The sequence below is a fragment of the Leptopilina heterotoma genome, unplaced genomic scaffold (assembly GCF_015476425.1).
Source record: "Leptopilina heterotoma isolate Lh14 unplaced genomic scaffold, ASM1547642v1 Lhet_81, whole genome shotgun sequence".
Taxonomy (NCBI): domain Eukaryota; kingdom Metazoa; phylum Arthropoda; class Insecta; order Hymenoptera; family Figitidae; genus Leptopilina; species Leptopilina heterotoma.
The window spans coordinates 4,470,145-4,496,790 of NW_025111185.1; the positions used below are offsets into that span (position 1 = coordinate 4,470,145).

Here is a 26,646-nt window from a genome sequence, read left to right on the forward strand (position 1 = left end):
AAGTAAAATCACTTCCAAGCTTGCGTGGCTGTGTGGTTAGTGTATTCGACTTGCGTCCTCGAGGTCTAGGGTTCGATCCCCCGTGCGTGCGATATTTTTCCGTTTTAGTTCTAAGTGTTTAGTGTATAATTCTCAACAGTGTTACATAAAATATAAATTTAAATAATTATAAACAATAATAATAATTTAGTAATTAATTAAAATAAATAAGATTGTATAAATTAATGAAAAAAAAAGAAAAATTTTTTTTTTAAACTTATTTCAATAAAAGCAATTTTGCTAATTATTTACATTTTTACTATTACTCATAAAAGTTTATTTACTACAGAAATATTAATAATAATTATTAGTATTCAATAAATTACTCCCTTTTCTTTAATAATCAAATAACAAATTAATATAAGCTTCTAAAGGTAAATTTTGTTTTAGAGAATGCGTTACAGCATTTTCCAAATTTACTAAATTTTACCTGCGAATCAGTATATATGTCGTAGGCAACTAGAAGAATCCGGCATTAAGCTTAATTCCTAGGCAATAAGCTTACTGCCGGCAATTAGACGAATACACGACAAAATCGTTCAGATTTGTCTATTTGCCTAGGCAGTAAGCTTAATGCCCGGCAGTAAGCTTATTGCCCGTTGAAGATTCGGCAATTAGACGAATCACATTAGAATCCATTTGCAGTGCACAAACGTCCTATAAAAAATTAATTAAAAACAATAATAATGATAATAATAATAATAATAATGATAATAATATTCCTTGACTCATATAAATAATTCTCGACTAAAATAAATATTGCTTGAGTCAAATAAACATTTCTTAACTGAAATAAATCATTCTGGACAGAATTAAATATTTCTTGGGTAAAAAAAATATTTCTTGAGTCTAATAAACATTTCTTGGATCAATTAAATAATTCTGGACAGAATTAAATATTTTTTGAGTAAAAAAAATATTTCCTGAGTCAAATAAATAATTTATATTTTCCTAAGAAATATTTTTTTTCATCCAAGAATTATTTCTTTTTGAGGCAAAAAATATTTATTAGACTCAAGAAATGTTTCTCAATGATAACAAATATTTATAAGAGTCAAGAAGCATTTATTTGAGTCAAGAAATATTTATTTAAATCAAACAATCTCTATTTGACTCAATAAATATTTATTTCACTAAAGGAATATTTTAGTCAAAAATTGTTTGATAGACTTGAACAAAATTTATTTTAGTCGAGAAATATTTTTCTTTATGCAAAAGTAAAAAAATTATTTATTTGACTCAGGAGATATTTTTTTTACTCAAAAAATATTTAATTCTGTCCAGAATTATTTAATTGATCCAAGAAATGTTTATTAGACTCAAGAAATATTTTTTTTACCCAAGAAATATTTAATTCTGTCCAGAATGATTTATTATTATTATTATTATTATTATTATTATTATTATTATTATTATTATTATTATTATTATTATTATTATTATTATTGTTTTTAATTAATTTTTTATAGGACGTTTGTGCACTGCAAATGGATTCTAATGTGATTCGTCTAATTGCCGAATCTTCATCGGGCAATAAGCTTACTACCGGGCATTAAGCTTACTGCCTAGGCAAATAGACAAATCTGAACGATTTCGTCGTGTATTCGTCTAATTGCCGGCAGTAAGCTTATTGCCTAGGAATTAAGCTTAATGCCGGATTCTTCTAGTTGCCTACGACATATATAGGCGTTGTTCTGCCAGTGATATTTTAATACTGACTTAGTACTGACTGCCGGTAAAAAATCAGTACTGGACAGCGTTACCAGCCAGGGATTTCCCAGTACTGATTTAGTACTGGAGTCAGTACTGCTAGTATACTGGCAGTCAGTACTGGGTCAGTACAATGCCAGTATTACATTTCTACTTGGGATCTTTTCAATAATATTTAAAAAAAAAATTAATTTGAATTCTTGTTTTCAATAACCCGAGACACGCATTATTAAATGAATCTACATCAATTCCCTTGTTTTTCGCTGAAGAGTTATGAGCGTTCGTTTTTGTGGTAAAAGTTCGAAACGGATTTTGAATTCATATATGCTTTTGTCGGAAATGGATTTTGGTTCCGCGTTACAACCAAACAGGTATCATGCAACGTTCGCGATAATCTACAGCATTTCGAAAGCATAGAGAGAAATGTTTCCATGATGTTGCCATACGTAACATATGCAATGAATGCGCAATAATAGTCAACATGTGAATGGCACTTAATACACACGTTGTAAAATTCAGTACATATTCAGTGCAGGTAGTATTTGTCAGCAGATGGATACCTCTCCATTTAGAATTAAAATTATCAACTTTTACGTAGTAATATTAGGACCAGATATTTAATAAATCTCGGTTTAAATTTACAGACAAAAAAATTCTCTTTAAAAAAAATTGTTTTTCTATTTTTACTTCTGTAGTCGAATAAATTTCAACACTGCACCCCCACTTTGTTCTCTATATCTTTTATGCACATACATAAAGCATTTCTTTCCGCCTTTAGCCAAGAAGCGCAGAATTTATATTATATGAAATTTCAGGAGCAATCTGGCGTGAAATTAAATTAATGTTCATTCAATTAATTGAATGTCAGTATTAATAATTGCGATTAAGTTAAATTTCAAATAATGTTTAAAATCAAAGAGAGGGAAATCATGATTTAATATAAACTTTTGGAACTTTAGAATTTAATATTATTGCCACGTCACCGTTACTTATTAATTATGATTATCATTAATTAGTAATTAACAATTACTTGTAAAGGGTAAGTCCGGGAGAAATGGCCATAGTTTTTTAAAGGATTGTAAAAATTATAAAAAAACGTTTCTTGTCTTAACTTTTATTGATAATTAAACATTGAACACTTAACTTTAAAATGACGAAAAATGAAATAAAATATTTTCATAGAAAAACATTACTTTCCTCTTTTTCTGGTCGCATTTTGAACATGTTTAATGCAATTAAGTGCAGTTTTCATGTAGTCAAAAGTGTCAAATACTATCTTCAATCAATATCGTTTGGTTGTAACTTTCGGCACAACCCGAGAATAGATCTTCATCTCTGGTGTCAATTGGATCAATTATTTTGTTATCAGAGGTTTTTTAATTTGTTTTTCTGTAATATTTCTTGAATATCTAAAGTTAACATAAAAAAATTAATTTTTTGTTTAGGGGAGAGCGGGGTTGAAAGTGCCGATTTCGCCAAAATGAAAGAAAACAATAGTAAAATAACAACTATTTGTTTTTATTTATGAACTATTTGGTGTAGAATTTTATGTAGTTTTTGAATTTATTTATACTTTTTAACAATTTTTCATAGTTTTCAATAAAAATGTGATTTTTTGCAGCGCGGCGATGCGTCCCAACGACTCTCGCTGCGGGGCCGGTTGTGCCGACGCTGGGGCAGATTATGCCGCATAGAGTTTTACCTTGTTTAAATTACAGCAAATAATATTATTTATTATAAACATTTAAATACACAGTAAATCAACACTAGAATAGATTAAAATAATCTGCAACGTTTTAATCCAAATTTTTGAGTTACGAATTTTCAAAATTTTTCGTTTTTTTGAATGTTTTTTTTACCTACTTTTTAATATCAGATAACTCGAAAAATATTGTTTTTCTTTAATTTTTGACAAGAGAAGAATAGTTTTAATTTCTTCTCTACTATTGAATAATATGTTGACAAAAAAATTTTCCCATTTTATACTAAAAAAATAACAATTTTTTATAAACAAATTAAGTTTTTTTTAACTTAAGATATTCGATAAAAAAATTTTTTTGTTTAAAATGTACCTTAAAATACTAAGAAGTTTTTGCAAAAAATTTTAGAGTGAATCTGATAAGTTTCATGGATTTTAAAAAATAGTTAGTCTCCACGTGCAGGTCGCTCGCACGCGGCATATTGTGCACCTAGGTCAAAAAGCAGATATTAAAAGCCATTTTTTACTTTTTTTAATTTATTACATTTGATACAACTAATAACTACGTTTCACGTGGAATTTCCCATACATGTTGTATGTTCTCATTCTAAAAAATTGCCACTGACTGCGGCACAATTAGCCCCGAGCGAAAGGCACAATCAGCCCCATTGCGCAGTTTTTCACTTTTTATCAAATATGAAAAAACCAGTTGATTAAACTGTTAAGTATAATATACTATTTGATTTCCAATTAAATATGAATCATTTTAGTGAAAAAAGCGCATTGATAGCTTATTAACCATTTAAAAAATAGACCAAAAGTTGCACACCTGAAAATTTATACTTACACAGCGCCAAAGCACCAAAATACTCCTCTATATTAAAGCGAAGGTTATGTACTACTCAATGAAATTTAAAATTATCTTAAAATTTTATTTTATTATTTTTTAAGAAATTCATTTTTACATTTATTATTAGTCACAAAAGGTTGAAAAATAACCAATAATAAGTGATATTTTTTTACAAATTCTGTAAAATATTTAAATTGGCCATCTCCCCCGGACTTACCCTAGTTCATTCTGGTCGCCAAAAGTCAGGGAAATCTGGAACTTTTATTAAAAGTACTGAAAAGAAATTCAATTTTTAAAATTCATAACAGAACACTAAATTTTTGTGTCTTTTCTGTTTGACACATAAACTATGAAATTATCACGAATTAATAATACAAAACCTTCAATTTTCTCCACTTCTGACAATAATATATTTTGAAAATTTAACTCATGAAGAACTTTCAAAGAATTATATTACTTATAAATTATTTAATATGTAATTTTAGGTACTTAAATAAGCATGAATTTAATTACTTTCAATAAAATTTCTGAAAAGAATTGAATAATTTAAAAAATTTTTGCAAATATTTTAAAATAAATTCTTTACAAGAATTCAATTATTTTCAATTCAATTTTAATAAAATATTAGAATTCAATTATTCTTAAAATGTTTGATAAATTAGAATTTATATTTTTTTTGACTTTTAGAAAATTTGAATTTTGATTTAAAATTTAGAAATTTTAAAAAACTTAGTTTGTTGAAAAATTTTCGATAATTTAAATTCTTTTAAAACTATTTGAATATTTTAATATAATATATATATTTAATTAGTTATTAAAAATAATGGATTTATAGAAGAATTTTAGTTAAAAACTCTAAAAAAATTAAATTTTATAGAAGTTTTACTATTTCAAATTAATAAGCTGACTTATACTACATGAATTAGTAGTTTTCACCGACAGATTGGCTCAGTCGGATAAGTGCCTGGCGTTGGTGGTCGTTTAAGGACCAAGGGTATAAGTATCCTTGGTTCGCGCTCACTTGGCTTGGTATTTTTCCGGCACGTGAGACAATCTGAGCGGGAGGTTTAACGTCGAGGTATAATGATGTGCACCGTCGATTATTGTCCGGTACACACCATTAGAATTCGACTGTCGATAAACAGTCGATAAACTCGGAGAGGTTTTCTACAGTTTCCCTCTCCACTGGCGAGAAAACCCATTAGACGGGTGGTCCAGGCAAATGCGAGTACTCCTAATCTTCAAGTCGCTCTGTAGGCGCAAAATTTAGTATTAAGGAAATGTATATAAGAAATATTTGTAAGTGAAATTTAAGAGATGTAAACAAACACTTGTATAGCCAAGATTGTAGGCTCAAGACGAGTGTATAAACAAATAAATAAATTAAAATACTGAAATAATTGATTCAAATATACAATTCGTTTGATTGAAATAAAAATTATTTGATTCAAGTAAATATTTATTTGATAATAGACAAGTAATCAGTTATTTGATTCAAATAACTTTTTTTCAGTGTATGAAATAAAGAAAAGTTCATTTATGAAAGATGGTAAGCTGCTAAGATAAAAAGAGGTTTTAAATGACACTTTAGCATCGTCATAAGTGTAATGTATTAAGGAAAAACAAGAAAAGGGTATAAGAAATAAAAAAGAGAGAGAGAGAGAGAGAGAACCGCTGACGTGCTATAAGATTGATTGGCGTCACGAGATGGAAAATTAACGGTCTAGCTGGGGTGGTCCATACGAGGGGGTTGAGGAACGATGGAAAGAGCGAGACAACTTCCGCATACTAATTCTACTCTTTCCCTCCTGCGCCCCACCCTCAGATGGCCAACCTGCACTGCCCTTAGAGAAAGTCCCACACCACGATAGTCCCAGACAGTCCATAGATAGCGGCCTTTCAATTCACAACTTCTGTATATCCTAACCAAGGACTGAACGCATTCGGCCCTGTCAAGGTTAATCCCATTCAAATCACGTTTATCTCTTTCCACTTTCCCCCCTCTATTTCCTCACCTCGACCCTCTTTTAATACTTTCATATTTTTCTATTAATTCCCAACTTTTAGTTTTCCTCTTTTTCTTTTTCCTTATTATCACTATTTTATTTCAATCAATTTTTATTCAATTTATCCTGTTTCTCAATACTGAGATAATTATTCTTTTACCCATTAATTATAATATCAATAAAAAAAATAAAATTTGTATGATTATAATTTACTTATTCCATCTTTTAATTTAAAAATTAAAGAGTAGTATTTCGCAGTTATTATTGGGAGAATTAATTTTTCAATAAGAATTGGAAAATGTTTGCAAATCAATGAAATATGTACTGACGGAAATATAACGTACGAAACGAGAATCCATTGCTGTATCTAGAAATATATACGAATTCCATGAGAGGTTCCGGATGAAATCGTTAGTACAAAGTAATCAGATCTGTGCAGATATGATGGAATTTGTTTGTCCAATAACTTGCTAAATTCAATTTCAAAACCAAAGGATCTTAATCTATTCCCCAAACAAAATGGCTCATGAGAGTTTCCTCGGAGGAAATTGAAATTAGACTCTCATGGATATATACTTCTGATGAGGGACAATTCAATGGTCTGTTAATATCAATGCTGTATTCTTTTCAATCAAGAATTTTGAATTTTTTCGAAATTATTTTCATGATTTTCATGAAATTAATATTCAAGTCAAATTTTTTATTTTAATTTTTTAAAAGTTCTATAAAATTATTTACTTTGACTTATTCGGGATTACCACCAAAATTTTATTTCATTTTTCCCTGACTTTTCCCTGATTTCCAGATAAAATTTTGATTTCTTCCCTGACCGTAAAAAATATAAGAATATTGTTATTCTAACTTCTTCAAAATTATTTTCATCATATTAATTTAATTATTATTTTCTAGAATTTTTTATCTAAAATTCTTCTTTAAATCAATTATTTTAAATAATTTTGAAAAAGTTCATTTTCATTTTAAAAATGTTTAATTTTCATATCCATTTTTTTACAATTCAATTTTACTAAATTTCGTTGCAAATTATTCAATTAAATATATATTACAAAATAAAAACCTCAAATAATTTCAAAAGAATTGAAATTAAAATTTTTTTAAAAAATTAGTTCTACAGAATTGTTTATTAAAAGTATGAAAATTTCAGATTTCAAAGATTTGACTTTAAAAAATCCACTCAAAATTCAATGCATTTCTAAAAACTGCTATTATTAGAGTTTTTAACTAAAATTCTTCTATAAATCCATTATTTATAATAATTAATTAAATATATCTTAAAACATTCAAATAGTTTTAAAAGAATTTGAATTATCGAACATTTTACAACAAACTAAGTTAAATTTCTAATTAAATTTATTCAAAGCTCAAATTTTCTAAAAGTCAAAATAATTTAAATTCTGAAAAGAAATAAATAATTAATTATTAATAATTAATTAAATTCATTTTATGAATAATTAAAATTTTGACAAGTAAATTCATAAAAAAATTTAAACTTATTAAATATTTTCGAGAAATTTTATTGAAAATAATTCAATTCATAAGAAGAATTTTAAAATAATTGAAATTTTGATAAGCAAATTAAAGAAAAATTTTTAAAGTGATTGAATTCTTTTGAAAAATTTTATTGAAAATAATTGAAATTTAGCAAAGAAATTTATCAGTATTTTTAAAAATAATTGAATTCTTTTGAGAAATTTTACTGAATATTCTTGCAAAAAATATTAAATAATTGAAATTCTAAAGAATGAAATTTATAAAAAAATGTAAGAATAATTATTGAATTCTTTCGAAAAATGTTATTGAAAATAATTCAATTCTTAAGAAGAATTTAAAATATGTAATTGGAATTCTGAAGAAAGAAATTTAGAAAAAAATTTAAGAATAATTGAATTCTTTCGAGAAATTTTGTTGAAAATAATTTATTTCTTGCGAAAAATTAATATTAAAAATTGACTTGAAAGTATAGTTGAATTCTTACAAAGAATTTAAAAATAATTTAAATTTTGAGAAGAAATTTATAAAAAAAATTTAAAAATAATTGAAATTTTTTAAGAAATTTGATTCAAAATAATTGAAATTCCGGTGAGAAATTTATTTATTCATTTATTTAGTAAATGTATACATGCTTACAAAAAAATGCCCTTTAGTACAAATAGTACTTAGAATTTAATATAAGTATAAAAAAAGAGAATGTCTAATGAGACAATAATAAAAATAATAATAAGTGTAAGTTTTGAGCTAGCCCAATGGGAAATTTACTGGCGGAGTACTGCGCCAGCACTGGCAGTACTGGCAGCTACGCTGACAGACAGCACTGATAACTCTGGGATGATAACGCTGTCTAACGCTGGCGAAGTACTGCCTGCCAGTGCTGCCAGGCAGCGCTGGCACAGCACTGGACCAGTGCTGGCTGAGAATATTGCCGCAATAAATGCCGTATTGTTATTAATTGAGGAGCTGGATCGAAGAACCGGCTCTTCGCTCGGACCTCACGCGCTAATACCAGTCGGGTAGGAGTGAATGGCCCAGAGGCGCTCACTGTCACCCGACTGACATTAGCGCGTGCGGTCCAAGCGAAGAGCCGGTTCTTCGATCCAGCTCCTCAATTAGTCGTAAATTAATAATTATAAATAATTTAACAACAAAATGGTAAATAGTATTAATAAATAGTTATTATTCATAAAATATTTCTCTTCTTAAAGAAATTGTATTAAAGATGGAGACTAACAATGGAATGAAGTAAATGAAGTAGAAAAAAATTGTTTATAACATTTAAAAATTAAAAAATAAACATTTACAGTAAGTGTGCATTAGATTTTCATATTTTAGTACCTAACGATTGGAATCTAGAAATATCGCAAACCTATGAAAATAAACAAAATTGCTGACGAGGGGAATCGAACCTACGACCTACGGACTAACAGACTAACGCTCTAACCACTATGCTAACGACACATGTGTACAGTAAAGTATTAATATCTCAGTATCATTCAGACATACAATTATTGAGTCAAAGATGAGAAAAAAATAGGGATACGTTAGAAATAATAAATTGAAATAAAATAAATTAAACTAAATTTTTAATAATTAAATTAAATTACTTTACTTATTGCATTTATCATTTTACGTAATTCTTAAATTACGTGGTAATTTTTTAATAATTTTTTATTTATAGTAAGAAGTATAATAGTATTTTAATAGGAACCAAATTATTATTGAGATTAAAGTTTAAATTTTGTTTATAATTTTAATTTGTTTAAATAATTTATTATTTGTAAAATTCGACAATTGTGTTAAATTGTTATTATTAAATTTAATAAGAATAAAAAATGAACAACTGAAAAGTAAAATATTAATTTTTTTTAATAAATTTATATTTATAAACATTCCTAAACTTTTTTTATAATTAAAAAAACATAATAAATCGTCTGAGTACTAAGCCAGTGGTGAACATCGGCACTACACTGGCATTTCCCATTGGGAGGTAGCTAATTGTTTAATTTATCACAAATTTTAAGAATATTTGAATTTTTCTGACAAATTTTTTTGAAAATAATTAAATTCATGTTTAGTTGTATGAATTTAATTATTTACAAGAAAATTTCTAATTAAATACATTTGAAACTGTAATTTTCTAAAATTTCAATTTGAAACCTTAAAAATTCATTTATTGATGAAAATTGTAAACGTAACTTTTTTAAAATTTAATTAATTTTCAAATATTTAAGTAAAATTATTCATTAACTTATTTATATAAGTAATAATTTTCAATAGTTCTTTATGAATAAATTTATTTAAAGTAAATTATTGTCCACTGAGAAATCGATTTATTTGATTCAAACATATTTTGTAGAGATGTGCAAAAAGCTCGAAATGTCGAGCCGAGCCAAGCCCAAGCCGGCTCGATGTATCGAGTACTCGAAATTTTCGAGTACTCGAGTGACTTCGAGTACTCGGGTAAATTCGAGTATTCGATGAAATTCGAACACTCGAGTGTGTAATCAATAAAGTAAAGAAATCTTTAATTTCAAAGTGTATTTCTATTTGCTAAATATAATATATGCGAAAATTATATGAATTTTCTCTAAAACTCGAATTTACTTAAGAGCTCGAAAAAATTCGAGTACTCGAATTAAATCAAGTACTCGAATTCCCTCGAGTGCTCGAAAAATTCGAGTACTCGAAACTATTCGAGCTTTTTACACAGCTCGGCTCGAGCTCGAACTGATTAGGCTCGGCTCGGCTCGAAAAATGAAAAGCTCGAAAAAGCTCGATCGAGCTTCGAGCTTCAAGCTTTTTGCACAACTCTAATATTTTGTTTAAATCAAGCTTAAAATATATTTGCTATACAGTCGAACATATTTAAGTTTAACTGAAACATATTTTTTGGTTCATTTAAAGAAGTAGGTAATTTATTTAATTTAAACATAAGTTATGGTTGTTTTTAAATTATTTATAATCAACTTTTAAGTTTGAATCAAACATAAAATTTTTAAACATATTTTTTGTTTAAACGAAAACAGAAAATATGTTTGAATTAAACATAATTATTTTTCTATTTAAATTAAGTATAATGTTTTCTCAGTGTCAGAAATTTAAAACATTGAAGGTTCTGTACTGGAATTCGTGCAAATTTTATAGTTTATGCGAGTCAAGAAAAAAAGACACCAAAATTCAGTATTTTCTGATGAAGTGTAAAAATTTAATTTTTTCCAGTACTTATTTAATAAAATTTACTGATTTTTTCCTTATTTTCCTAACCAATGCTACTTTCCCTGAATTCCCTGATTTTCCTGACCTGTAGCAACCTTATTATTGATTGTGGAAAAAATTTGTTTTCACAAGTTAATTTCGAATATCTGAACTGTTAATCTAGTATAAAAGAGTGAGACTTTGTAACAGAGGACCCGTTATCTGGAACATTTGATTGGAAATTCAGATCTGTAGTACAGATTGGTCGATTTAGCATCACCTCTCCAATCAGTCGCTCGGTTTCACAGCATAGGAGTCTCTTCCCACGGATTAGAGGTTCTCCACTTCGGTTTCCTTTCATTCTCTCAATTATCGAATGTCGTGTTGTAAAAATGCGAAAATTTTCAAAGCACTCAAATCACCAATTCAAGACTTCATTAAATCAATTCGCTAATTTCATTCAATTATTCAATTGCTTTCCTCAAATTTCTTCGAAAGTCCGTGCAGTCGTTTGATTGTACACTATAGTTTTTTTTAATTGAAGCGTGTCATTTTTTCTTGTATAACAAAAAAAAGGACAAAAAATTCCCTCCAATTTATATTTCTCCGGTAAAATTATTTTCCCATTTAAAAAGGATCTTTTAAAAGGGAGAAAATTTAAAAAGAAATTTTGAAAAATTGAGGTGTGACAAAAAATCTTTTTACCTCTCGAAATATAATTTTTAATATTTATGCGATTAATTTCTTGACTCGCGAGAAAATTCTTGGAGTAGGAGCCAATCATCAATCAGCCACAGAAAGTTAAATGGTCGGGACAACGGGTTTTAATATCTCTCAGGGAGAAATAAAAGTTGGTGCGATAAATCAAAAGTCAAAAGTCACTAACTCACTTTACTTTCAGTCTCTTTTCCTAGAGCTGCCACTCAGCCAGGAGAGCAAAATGGCAACTGCGAATCTCTTCTCACACACTCTTCGTCTTTTCTCTCTCAATTTTCCTCCTTTCGAATCGACACTTCTCTCTAATGTCTCTCACTCTCTTCGGCAACTTACAAAAGTGATAAATGAATTTTCTATCCCCCTCTATTTATATATATATAGATATGTATATCTACACTATACAACTCGACCACATTGCTCTTGAAATCGGATAATCTTCCCGTAATAATCCCGTTGAGTGGCTCGATTATAGAAGTCGACCGTATCAAATCGATTTACGAATGCAGTCAATTTGCACCAGAGCGATTTACAGGGTACTTAACTATTCATCGAGAATTTACAATTTCCAACAATATGCGCAAAATCGCGAAATTCGTCCTACAGGGGAAGTTATGAAGAAAAGTCAAAACTATGTCCAACCCTGACTACTCTCCCCTAAAAATAAATTCAGTGATCGTATCGAATGTTGTTTGTATAAAGAAAGGTAAAAACATTTCTCAATAATGTAAAACTCTTTTAAAAAAGTGCCATAAATAAAATTTTTCAAATGGAAATGTTATTAAATTATCCAGTTAATATAATAAAATTTTTAATATTTAAACTTGTGCTGAGTATTTATTTTAAGCATACTTGAGTATGCCCACTAGTCAGCAGACAATCATTTTTTGGGCATTTTTGTGTTTAGGTGTTTTTGAAAATTCAATTATTAATTAACTATTTGTTTATTTATTAGAACATGTTCCTGGAATAATTAGTTAAGTCTCCCGTTAAAGTAAAAATATTTTAACTAAAATTAATTAATAATTAATAAGCGCTGATAAGTTAAAGAGTGCAATAAGAGAACTGAGATTAGTCGAAATTGAGAAATCTGGTGGGTTGAGTAAATGAGAACTTTCGATCATTTAATACAGGGCAAATGTGGGATGACGAATGTGGACAAATGTTGAAATTAGAAATAATTATTCCAGTATATTTACGGGTAAAATCTACTGCTTGTACACGTATGTCCTGAATAAAATATGATAACCAGTTAGGGTGGCCGAGCAGTCGGGAAATCAGACCGACCACGTGCGTTGGATCGCTAAATACCTTTCACGGTTTAAAGTTATAGTAACAGATGACGCAAATTCATACAACAAACCCACTTCCATCCATGCTTAATGTGGGTTCGGATAAATCTGTAGAGAAACTTTAATTTAAAATGAAACTTTTTTTTGTTACAGAGTCGCCTCCTCCAAGTACCAGTCCAAGTCCGCCCACTACTGAACTCGCAAAAAAGGGTAAGGTCAATTTTCTATATACTTCTTTATAATTCTTTTGTCTCATTATTATTTTCTTAACTACTGAATTAATATTACTCCTTTTTCCATTTTCTTTTAAATTTCATTAAATTTTCACACTTTTATAACCAGTGACCGTATTTAAAGATTCTACCAACAATCATTCAAGATTTCAATCATAAAATAATAATTAGATTTTTTACATTTTCCGAACGGTTTTTGAGAATTCAATAAATTTTATTTTTTATAATAACTTGTAACTGTAACTTTTCTTCTTTTAAGTTAAATATTTTCAAGAAAATATAATAGGTATGTCTCAGAAATGAAACTAAACATAACTATAATTTATATATTTAATTTGTTCGGCATCGGTGATTCATACCTGATTTATTCACAGAGTCGAACACTCTGATTTCAAGGGACAGGTTTTAAGAAAGAGTAACTGTTTAATTGAAGTTATATTATTAAAGTTTTTATTTGAATCCTTTACAATTAGAATGAGAGAGAAAGAGTAGATCCACATGTCATGTCTTCAGGGATACTGAAACAAATACGGACTTTGTAGAATCAATCGAGAATTTAGATGGGGACTAATTATAAAAGTATTAGTTACTTACTTTTAAATATTATTATTAGAGTCGTAAACCCAACAGGCGATACCTCCTTCAGTGTGAAGTCGAAGCAATGACGTTGTCTAGTGGGAAACAGAATATGAAGTAGATTCCTTCGAATTGTTTTCGGGCCAGCCGAAGTGGCAGGTCCGGAGTCCAGGTGTCGAATTATTGATTTGATGTTGAAGTCGAAATAATGCAGTCCTTAGCAAATAGAAACGTGCCTCGTATTAGAAATTATCTCCTTGATTAAATTCTTCTTGAATGAACTTAACTGAGACTTGAAGAATGCACTTGGTACTTGAAGAGTTTTTTGGAACTGGAGTCGTAGAATAAACTCGATGACGATACGTGTATCGTCATCGAGTTTATTCTACGACTTCTTAACTTGGTGGCGATTTCTGGAGTAACGAAGAACGCATGTTTCTGTTCGAGGGTGACTTTTGGACTGATACGAAGAAGACGCGAAGTGAGAACTTGCGTCTAGTTAAGTTGAAGGCTCTTCCCGGACTAACTAATTCGGCGAGGGTGGCCCCTTATATAGTTTCCTTCCACAAGGGGAATTTTATGTTTTACCACCCACTCTTACTACCTCTGGGTTAAAGTGATAAAAAATGTATCACATGTAAGTGGGGAACCAATAGAAAAATGACAAGATAGACATGACCATATTTGGCGTTCGCTAATCAGAGAAAGACTTCTTCGGATCAATACTGCGTTGATTTTGGTAACTGTTTTAGACAGTTCAGTAACCTTATAGAAGGGTGACAATCGTGGATGACCATATATAGAAAAATCTGTCCAAGATGACACACATTTGAATTGATGTGTTTGGGTTACAAGAAAAAGGGAGGATTCAGATTCTAACTTTACAAATATCAAAACAAATACGTCGCGATGACGTGACATAATAAAGAAATTCATAAAATTAATTTTTTTGAAATATTGTATTTAAATAATTGTTAGAGATTAATAGTTGGCACCGCAAACTAAAAATTTCAAAAAAACGAAACTTGTGCTGAATTGGGCTAGGTTTGTGCCGCAAAAAGTTTTTTGAAAAACTTTATATTTTTTCCAAAAATCAACAAATAGTTTAATAATAAAGTAATAGTTTTCCAATTAAATAGAATTGAAATAGAATTGAAATTTTAGTAAGTCTAAAAAAGTAAATTTTAAATTTACTTTGTTGTTTGAAGATAATTAATTCTTAAAAAATTTTGATAAAATAATTGTTTTATGAAGAAGAATAAGAATAAGTTTTTTTTAAAAATGTAATGTAATTTTTTGAAAATAATTGATATTCTTACTAAAAAAATTTCTGTATATGTAATTTAAAAAAAAACAAATTTTTTGAAGAATTTTAATTAAAAATTTTTAACATCCCAGTAAACAAAAACTAATTGAAATAAATTAAAAAGAATTCAGTAAGAGTTTCAGTGAATCCCGCTTTGGGACAAATACGAATTGGAGCTATGTTGCAATTTTCCTGAATTCGTCAAACTACTGTATTGAACTTCCAAACCTTCTATTCTTACTAATTCAATGGACAAGTTTTGAGGCCTTTAATTTTTTTTTAATTCGTCACCACGAATTCAATGCATGCCTTGGTCATTTCTTACGAATGCGAATTCGTTTGCACAACTTCAGGCAAATTGAATCGAATTCAATCGAATATACAAAGAGCTTGAATGAATCCCGCTTTCTACCAAAAATCTTAATTTATTTCAATCCGTTTGAATTAGTTTTTTTTTACTGGGATGATTGTTTTCTCCAAAACGTTAAAAATAATTCTGTAAAATTTTAATGTTACGTTTATTTTTTTATTTGATTTTTCGTAAATATTTAATTAAAAGTATTGAGAGTATAATTGAATTTTAACAAATGAGAATGATCAAATTCTAAGATTTACTTTTTAAAAATATTTTAATATAATTTTGAGAAGCTAATTATAATTAATTTTCATTTTTTTCTAAAATAAAAAATTTTTTAAGCAAATTTGAATTTTCGTTTTTTTAAATGTAAAAATCGATGTTATCAAAAACGGCTCCGGCGATTATTTTAATTTTTGTTGTAAAATCATGTGTTCACACTCCAGAATCGAAATTAAGAAGAAAATCCCAGATGCCAGGACAGGGTGTCTACTAACCGGGAAATAACCGGGAATTTTATTTGACCGGGAAAAACCGGGAATTAGCCGGAAATTTTATACCAAACCGGGAATTTTTTTACCAAAATTAAAAAAGTTTTATTATTTTAATTTGTTTTTAAAAAATCACTTTTTATTTCAATTTTTATAGGTATTTATACTGTTCTCTAAATTTAAGTTAGTTAAAAATAATTAATTTGATAGTAAAAAGTCAATTCGACTGAAAATATGTAATTAAATTTGTTAAAGAATTTCATTAGAAACTTTTTAACAAATAGAATTTTCAAAGTATTTGAATTTAATAATTGATTAATAATTGAATATTATAAAGAGTTAAATTCTAATGTATTCATGTTTCTTACTGCGAAGATTAATAATTAAAATTTTTATTAGTTAATTTAAAAAAATATACATACTTAAAATTGTTTAATAAAATTGAACTTTCGCAAATTTTTTTTTTTAATTCTGCAAAATAAGATTGTTGTAATTTTTTAATTCTATTGTTTCAAGATAATTGAATTTTTCTAAACAAATAATTGAAATTTGTTTACATTTTTTGAAAAATAATTGAATTCTTTTAAAGAATTTTATTTAAATTTTTCGAAAATAATCAAGGGAAGTTAGTGACCGTAATTATAATTTAATTTAATTTTAAATTTCTGATTAAATGTTTATTACTTATTCTTCACAAGAATTAAATTATTTTAATAAATAATATAGCATTCTTTAGAAAGAATTCAATTGTTTTTATAAATAGTGAAATTTTTTTGCAGAAATTCAATTATTATCAATATAATTTTAATAAAATTAAAAAATCAAAATTTCAATTATAATTATAAAGAGACAAGATTATTTTTGAAAAATTAAAAAAATTTAAAGATTTATTTATTTTCGAAATCAAATTTAAATTTAAATTTAAATTTGATGAGAAAAAAAACCGGGAAAAAATTTGGACATAACCGGGAAAATCCGGGAAATAACCGGGAATTTTGTTGAACGAAAATACTAGACACCCTGCAGGACTTTTGGGTTAAATGAGTTTAAAACGCACCGTGATGGGTTTCAAAAAAAAAAAAAACGTGAAGAAAAGTGAAAAAATCGACTTCGAAAATTATCGTGTAAAACAAAGCTTTCATGAAAAAGAAATAAAATAAATTAATAACAATAATTGAAATGAAATAAAAAATTTAAAGAATATATTTTCAAATTCATATTTAAAAAAAGTCAGAGCAAAAGTAGATATAAAAGTGGTTTTCTTTTCTTTTGACGATTAATTACCAAGTCCGGTCAACTTCATTAAAGATTAACCAGAATATGAGACAGTTTGAGACTCATTATCATCATTAAACCGCGTATCAGCTATCACTATCCTTACCTGAAATCTGCGCATGTGCCAATAATGAACTGAAGATAATGAAGTTGCAAGGTGATCTTTAACCCTTCCGCATGTAATGTTAAAGTGTCTCTCTGCACACCAGGTATTCTGAAAAAAGAAATTATTGACGCCTTTATATATTTTTTATTTTTTAAATTCACTTAAGAGAATTTTCTTGATACTTTTATCAGTATTGACAAGGGATTGTGGATATCTTTTCCTTTGGCATGTAATTTTTCACAATAAAACTTTTCAAAAATTCATGTCTCAAGAAAGATTGCTAGGTCGTAAAATTTTTTGAAAATTTAAAATGTTTTTATTTCCCTTCATCTATAATTAATATTTCTCGGACATAAAAGATTGATTAATAATTCATTTATAATAAATAATAATGAATGAAATTTTTAATTTTAAAACCTATGGCATAATAAATAATTTTGATATTGTATAAATTATTTTATGACAATAAAAAACAAAAGGCTTTTTTTCAACTTTTTATTATTATTATTAAAGTTAATTTTTTTCATGTTTTAGAATGGGAGGTTCTTACAGAAATGAATAATTCTGTTTATGGAAATCCCAGCTCGTTGACAATTCAAAATGATAAAAAGAAAGGTAAGCTTGAGATTATATTTTCATTGTCCTTAACATTATCTAAAATTATTACAAAATGAATTTTTAATATTTGGATCAAAATGTACATATATTATTTTAAGTTAAAACCATAATTGATTTTAGTACTAATTTATTATACCAACCCCACATAACGATTACTGTACTTCCCCCGAATCGATTTCCCCGAATGTCAACTTTACCGAAATTTTTTTTTATTATTTCGCGGGTTCGAACACGAAATTAACTACTTTTCATTGTACTAATTCAATTTTTAGAACTCTAGACTCTGAACGTAAACAAGAACGACTTTCTCTCTAAATCTGAATTAGTAAAAATGTTTACTAATTTGAATTAGTGACTGACTTTTTGCTTTTGAATTAGTAAATTTTACTAATAAATTAGTAGAAATAACTATTTAATAGTAAAATTTACTAATTCAAAAGCAAAAAGTCAGTCACTAATTCAAATTAGTAAACATTTTTACTAATTCAGATTTAGAGAGTTTATTTGTATTTCGTATTTGGACACGATACGAAAATCTTACACACATTTTATTTCCGTGTCCTTGGCCCGAAACGAAACAAAATTATTTTTAATTTTGATTCCGTTTCCGAACACATCCCTGGTGAGGATAGACGTAAATGTGTAAAAATACTGTTTATTTTCTATTTACTATCTATTTTATTTTCGGGATGTTGTCTGTTCGGTAAAGTTGGCATTCGGGGAAATGTCCATTCGGTCAAAAAGATGTTCGGGGAATGGTCGGGTTCCCCACATAACCTTTGAGTGCGGAATCCAAGGTATCACCTTCACATTAAAATATGTATTGACCGCAGTAATATATGTACATAATTGGAAAGTTTGTTAAAATTATTTTTTGGCGTTTTATTCATTACGCGAAACAAATTAAATTGAAGCAAAAGTACACAAAGTTTTATAATTAAAGCGTTGATACATGTTTCATTGTGGTTAGTTGGTAAAGCAATTGGTTTCATTTGGAAATATTGATTTAACAATGTTTACAGTGTATTATTCCTCATAATAATTGGACGAATCATGTGATTCGAAGCATTAGCATTATAGGACTTGATATTTGCATAATTAAAAACTTACTTCATTACTATTTTACAGTGTATTAATCAATTCATTTAAAGTTATTATTAATTAATTATAACAAAAAAAGTATGCTTTATTGATTTTACTTTTATTTTATAATTTAATTAATTAATTTTCATTAGCATATACAGAATTCATTTTCCGAAATATAATTTGTGATAATTCGTTACTATACTCAAAGTTGACACAAAAATTTAATTTTGTTTTTCCCTGACCTTTCCCTGATTTCCAGATAAGATTTTGACGTTTTCTCTAACCCTAAAGAATATTCTCATTCACTAAATAAAATAAATATTTAATCATTATTATTTTTCCATGGGAACTAAGATTTTTAAAATTTCTAATTCTAATAATATTAGGAATATTATTATAAAACATGAAGATATCTATCACTCCGAGTCGAAGACAATATTCTTATAAGAATATTGAACTTCTTCAAAATTATTTTCATCATTTCAATTCAATTATTATTTTCTACAACTTTTAAATAAAATTCTTTTTAAATCAATTCTTTTTAATAATTTTTGAAAAACTTAATATTGAGAATTTTTAAATCCATTTGTTTTCAATTAAGATTTACCTAAAGGAGCCATTCAAGTATTACGTAAGCATATTTTTTAGGTTTTAAGACCCCTCCGTCCCCCATGTAAGATTTTTTATATGCATTAGCGCCATTTTTTCTAATGGAAATAAGCAATAGCTAGACCCCCCCCTCCCCCTTAAATGCTTACGTAATACTTGAATGGTCCCAAAATTTCGATTATTCGGATTTAATTCAATTATTTCTAAAAATTGCAATTATTAGTAACTTCTCAAAAATTCAATTATTATGTAAAACTTTAACTGAAATTAATTTTTAAATCAATTTTTATTAGAAAATTTTACAAGAATTCGATTATTTAAACGTAAATAATTTATTGAATAGTTTAATGTGTCTTCAAATTTAATTTTTATACATAGGTAATTTTATCAATAAATTTTTAAATAATTTATTATTTAAACACAAACATAAATAATTTATTGAATAAGTGAATGTGTCTTAAAATTTAATTCTTATACATAATTTTATTAATAAATTTTTAAATAGAGGAGAGTACGCTACATTGAACCAGGTTTTTTTATAAAGTCCAAGAACTAATTAAATTTTACAAATTTTGATCAGGTTTTTGTATGAAAACAAAACTGAAGTACTCCTTTAGTTAATACACACGTTACAAACACAAATTATTATGATTAAATAATAATTTAATTTAATTTTTTTCTAACCAGTTACACTTTTATTTTGAAGAATGTGTGTCTACATTGAACCACCTCTAATAAAACACTACAATTTACTTCGAAAATAATATTTCCACTTACAGATTGTAAAAAATCTTATTTTCCACTCGAAAAAATAGAAAATTGTTGTTAAATATTTAATATTTGTTAATATAGGAGTTTAATATATTTCGATGTCAGGTTAGGTAGGAAAAGTGAGAGTTTAAGTTTATCACGTTGACAATTGTAATGAAAGCATATCTTCCAGTATTTTTCTTACTAGATAGTAGAGCAGACAACTTTACCACTCTTAAAATTGAAAATACGCTGTAAATTCGGATGGTTCAAAGATTTAAAATTCTTTATCACATCAGAATATTGAAGTTGACACCCTAAGCGAAATAAATCACAAGTTTATTAATTTTTAAAACTTCCTATTTCAATAAAAAATCGTCATTATAATTCCACCAAATTTTTTGTTTTGTACGTGAAAGACAGTTTTTTTTAGTTTAAAAAATAGTTTTAAAATAGTGATTTTTAATTTTTTTGTGTCACGAATTTTCCAAAAATATCGAAATTTCAAATTAATTAACGTTTCCTCGTTTCAGTAGTCATTTTTTTCTTTTGATAATTGTTTATTCTGGCATCAGGCGTTATTTTAAAAAAATTTCAAGTCATTCCAAGTCGGGGAAAGCAGTGATTTTTATTTTTTTTGTCGAATTTTTTCCAAGAATTACGAAATTTCATTTAAAAAAATCAAAATCACTGCTTTCCCCGACTTGGAATTACTTGAAATTTTTTAAAATAACGTCTAATGCCAGAATAAATAATTATCAAAAGAAAAAAATGACTACCGATGCGAGGAATTATTAATTTAATTGAAATTGCGTGATTTTTAAAAAAAATTACTTGGGTTAAAAGTAAACAAGAAAAATTTGTATCCTGAGAAATTTTTTTTTTTAAGTTTTTCATTGAATCAACGTTGGTTACTTCAGTTTCATACCTATGGCAACCATGTATACTGTAAATGGAGACTAATTAACAAATTATTTTTTGATTTTTGGGGTTTTTTAAAATGCAAATGTTAATTAACAATTTTATTCATTGGAACATGTTCCTGGAATAATTATACAAGCCTGCAAAAAAAAAATAATAATTTTCTACCAGTTAAATCCGACGTGCTAGAGACTTGTCATAGGAGTAAACTTTAAGCTTGAACCCTCTACTTTACGAAGATATATAGCGATTTTGCCAATAACGAACTAAATTAGCTGTCAAAAACGATTTTTTTAAAAGTTGGTATAATATAATAATATAATAATATAACTGTTTTAGAAAAGACTTGGATTCGCTTAGCATTTGTTACTCGGGGGTTTTCGAGGTCGCTTATTTCGCATATGATGTCAGATTTTCAAAATTTTAAATGTTGGATCCAATATGGCGGACGACTTTTTAAAATCGATTAAATTTGCCTGAAACTCGTTACCCTATGACAAGTCTCTAGCACGTCGGATTTACCCGGTAGAAATTTTCAAAAACTGCGAAAAATATGATTTTTGGGAATTTACCCCCACTTTTCTCAAAATCCTGACGTGATGGGAGGTTTTCGTTGCCAGATTCGGATTCAGCGCACCAAAAAATTTGGAAAATAAATTTTTGTTTTTTTGCAGGCTTGTGTTATTTCTTTCGCAAAAATTAAAAGACATCATAAATTATGGTTAAATTGTTGAGAAATAATTTTAAAAATGCGTATATTTATAAATTATAAAAAAAGGAAAAGAGAGACGAGATGAATAGAGAGAAATAAAAGAGAGGAAGGAAGGAGTGTGACAAAGGGAGTTAGAAGAAGAGAGAAGTGTACAAGCTTGTTCATAACGGAACCCACGGCCAGAGACTTTGTTCAAGAGGGGTTGTAACATCAATATTTCATATATGCTAACAACTAGAACTAATAATGCTTCAGCAAGGAAGACCCAAGAATAATATCAGCTTCCGTATTTCCACATTCTCTTACTTCCTCTTTCTCGCAGTATGGTTTCATCTTTCCATCTCGCTCTCCCTTTATACTTTCCTCCTTTCCTAGTGGATTATTCTCAAATAAGAGGAAGCAGATTTCGGTTTTCTTTATATTAAATTATGTAATCTTATCATTTCCAATTTGGACATTCAACTTCTATTTCTAACAATTATTATATTAAATCAGATAAATTCTATTTGGTATTTGTAATAGCAGCAAATGTAAAAATGAGAAAGAAATTAAAAATAATAGTTTGCTGCGTGGGACAAAAATAAAGTATATACTTAAATCAGTTAATGAGACATAAAAAGGCGATTAGTTGACTTGTTTGTTAGGGACTTTTTTTCGAGGCTTTCCTTTGTCGTTTCATTGAAGGGAAAAGTATGGCGTAAAAGAAAACCTCGACAATGTGGCAGTAAGTCGGTGGAATGGCTTATGTTTCTGAGGTCGGGGCACGTTGAGGGTTGAGGTTTGTAATTGGCGCAACATCTGCGGTCTGTGGGGTGGCATTAATGTTACTCCCTTATATACAGATATAGCCCAACCTTTGTTGGGCCACTGTATTCACGTTCAACCACAACGATGCAAATATCTCAACACCTACGTACATGTGATCATGCGAAAATGTCTTTGTCCTAAACGCCTCTACTGCTTAAGAGGAAAGCTCTTTCTCTTCTGGTTAATCACTAATTACTGCATTCAATTTCCCCGATTTTCAATATATTTACACATTTACATGTTACGTCAATACAAATTAAATAATGTAAATTAATATAAATAATATAATTAAATTACACCAAGTTATATCAAAATACAAATTATTATGATTATTATTATTAAAATATAAATGAATTTTCGACTTGCTGCTGCAAAATAAATACATTACATACATATTTAAATATGTATACTATATGTTTGTACACTGTAAAAAATTTAGGGAGTTAACGGACTCGGGAGTTGGGAGTGAAATTTTTCGAGTTAAAAATCAACTCCAAAAGAGAGTTAATTTCTAACTCCCTTCATTCAACACCCGCGCGAGTTATTTTTTCCATGGGGAGTTAGCATTTGGGTGTGAAATTTTAACTCTCTTTATTTAACTCCCCTGGCATTAACTCCTCAATGGGTGCGACTTTTATAGACCCCCCGGGGGAGTTAAAATTTAACTCCCTTTTTTACAGTGTGTGCTAATTAAAATTTAACTTTACATTAAATAAATAATTACGTTTTCAACTGATTACACTGCAGAGTAAAATTTACTTTAAAAATTAAACTGTTAATACTCTCTAAATTTAAATATGTGAAATTTCACTTATTATTCGTTATATAAGTCGTCTTCTCGATCAATAAGTGCATATACACTTTTTTTTAAGTGAATTATCACTTATTCTGATGAGTGAAATTTCACTTATTATAAGTGTATAATGCACTTATTGAATGAGAGAGCGACTTATAACTTACAAATATATGAATGTTCACATATTCAGATTCAGAGAGTATACATATATGTAGGTATTACTAACAAATTAATTTTATTGTGTTAACAATTCAGAATTGTTGCGATAACAATGCACAACTGACAGGCTTCGTACTCGATAATTAATTTTAAAAAACCGCAGCCAAGTTGTATATATTTGTTTATAATTTTGGTATTCATTTCATGAACACCCGAGTAAAAAAGTAATACGGCCTATGTATAACGTACATAGTGTTTATGTAGGCTGAAAGTCGGCCTCCTATACAGGCCACGCTATGTTCATTCTATGTAAAGTATTGGTGTATTGACGAAGCCATTTCGATGTAGTGTCGACATAGGTCTTATGTAGGCATGTCTATGTAGGTCTATTGTTTTTGAATATATTTAGGACCTACATCGGTAATCGTATGTCGGACAAATGTCGGTCATCCAACGTAGTTCCGAGATAAGTTTTGAGTAGGCTTTTGTACGTATGCCTGTAATTGTTAGATCTATGTAGGATCTGCGAAGGTCTTTTTATATAGACCTATATTTCATAGATTTATGTAGGGTTTACATCGCTATTTGTACATCGGACTTATAAAGGCCACTTAATGTAACACCGAGATAAGTTTTGAGTAAGTCTTTCTATATATAGGTCTACAGTTGTTCAATCTATGTAGGATTTGCGAAGATCTTTCTATGTAGGCCTACATATCTTAAATATATGAAATATTTAGATCGGTAATCCTACATCACAAATATGTAGGTCCCCCAACATAATATCGAGATAAGTTTCAAATAGGCCTTTCCATGTAAGACTACATTTGTTAGACCTTTGTAGAATCTACATCGTTATACTAGTATATCTTAGATATGTGGGCCGCTCATCGTAATATCGAGATAATTATGTTATGTAATTGTTAAATATCTGTAGGATGTACATAGCTTACAGTAATTTCACAAAAACATTGCAGCAATGTTACAATGATGTTATAAAAGAAAGTTCATAAACTCATTATAATAAGGAATTTTGCGATCTTTCTCTGTAAGACTACTGTGACATTGCTGTAACATTATAGTGACATTACATGTACCGTGTGGATCAATTAATGAAATAAAATAAATGAAAAAGTCTAAAAATTAATCACAGGAAAAAGTATATCTTATTTTGAATACTATCCACAATTTTTTGTTTTTAAAATACCAATATTTTCGAAATTTATTATCGAATTAGGTTCAAAAATATGTCAATCAATTTCCAAAATTTTTTATTTTTAAAAGTTTAATATCTCCGGTCAATATGGACGAAAAATGTTCAATTTAGGGCTCAAAAGATGCGTCTAAAAAAACTCTACAAAATTATGGAAAAACATTTATAGGTGTCCTAACATCTTTTTAAAGTTATGGGCAAAAAACGTTTTTTTGCAAAATTAAAAATCCAAAAAAAAATTAGTTAAACTTTATTAATCTATCTCAACGTACTCTCATTTTATGTCCGCAGGTGAGATCTACAATTTAAAAAAAATTTTAACCCAAAAGCTCTTCATGATTTCGAGATATTTATGAAAATGTGATGTTTACACACACACACACACACACATACGGAATGACATTTTTTACAAATGTCATTTTTGAACTCCTGAGGTCAAATAACATAAAGATATGTCAAAAAATCGAACTCGAAAAATTTTGGTATTACAATACTTTCTCTATGAGGAAGTAAAAGTAGCTTAAAAACAGAAAAAAGTAGTGGAAAAGTATCCATCAAAAAATTAAACTTGACCACTCAATTAACTATAATAATCGTCGTATTCATTCTGTCCAGTCTGTCCACACCTGAAGTTAGTCATGGTTATTCTTTCGTTTTTTATTCGTTTTGATAGAAAATAGAAATAAAATATAAAATAACGATTTTTTAACAAAATTCGTGCTTTTGTTTTTTATATGTTTTGATAGATAACACAGGCCGACAAGATTTACTTTCCAAGAATCAGATAATACTTTTCCGAAGGTTTTCGACGTGCTGAATCCGAATTCGGCCTTAAAATAGACCCATCACGTCAGGTTTTCGAGATATTTTAACCTAAAAGTGCAAGAAACCTGTTTTTAGTCATATTTGATGTCATGTAACATCAAGAGATAATTTTTTCATTTAAAAAGTCAATATTGCGTCTAAAAGTGCTACTCTTCCCCTTTAATATCCATTTTGAAAATTTAAAAAATCTTCATTTGTCTCTGAGTAATCGTTCATTGAATTTTTTGAGTTTGGCGAATTCTTCGAAAACTAAGTAGAAACAGACAAAACTTCGATAATAAAGCAGATTTTAACTACAAACATCTAAATTTTAAATAGTTCTGAGGATTTTCGATATAACTGAATACGAATTCGATATTAGATTCACAAAATTCAAAATGGCGTATACAATATGGCAGACGATTTATTTCAAATTGATTGTATTTTCCTCAAATATGCCATTTTGAATTCTGTTAATCTGATATCGAATTTGTATTCAGTTATATCGAAAATCCTTAGAACTATTTAAAATTTAGATGTTTGTAGTTAAAATCTGCTTTATTATCGAAGTTTTGTGTTTCTACTTAGTTTTCGAAGAATTCGCCAAACTCAAAAAATTCAATGAACGATTACTCAGAGACAAATGAAGATTTTTAAAATTTTCAAAATGGATATTAAAGGGGAAGAGTAGCACTTTTAGACGCAATATTGACTTTTTAAATAAAAAATTATCACTTGATGTTACATGACATCAAATATAACTAAAAACAGGTTTTTTGCACTTTTAGGTTAAAATATCTCGAAAAGCTGAC

The 26,646-nt window shown here is 28.0% G+C and overlaps 1 protein-coding gene across 7 annotated transcripts in view; it reads left to right on the forward strand.

Annotated features, from left to right (window-relative positions):
* Nucleotides 1-26,646, forward strand: part of LOC122511383 (lachesin-like) — a 493,244-nt gene that overhangs the window by 421,499 nt on the left and 45,099 nt on the right. For all 7 annotated transcript variants that reach the window (XM_043626583.1, XM_043626584.1, XM_043626581.1 and 4 more), the window contains 2 exons: nt 13,171-13,227; nt 17,894-17,974. In XM_043626583.1, the coding sequence (XP_043482518.1) occupies nt 13,171-13,227; nt 17,894-17,974 (138 nt within the window). The remainder of the gene's footprint in view (nt 1-13,170; nt 13,228-17,893; nt 17,975-26,646) is intronic.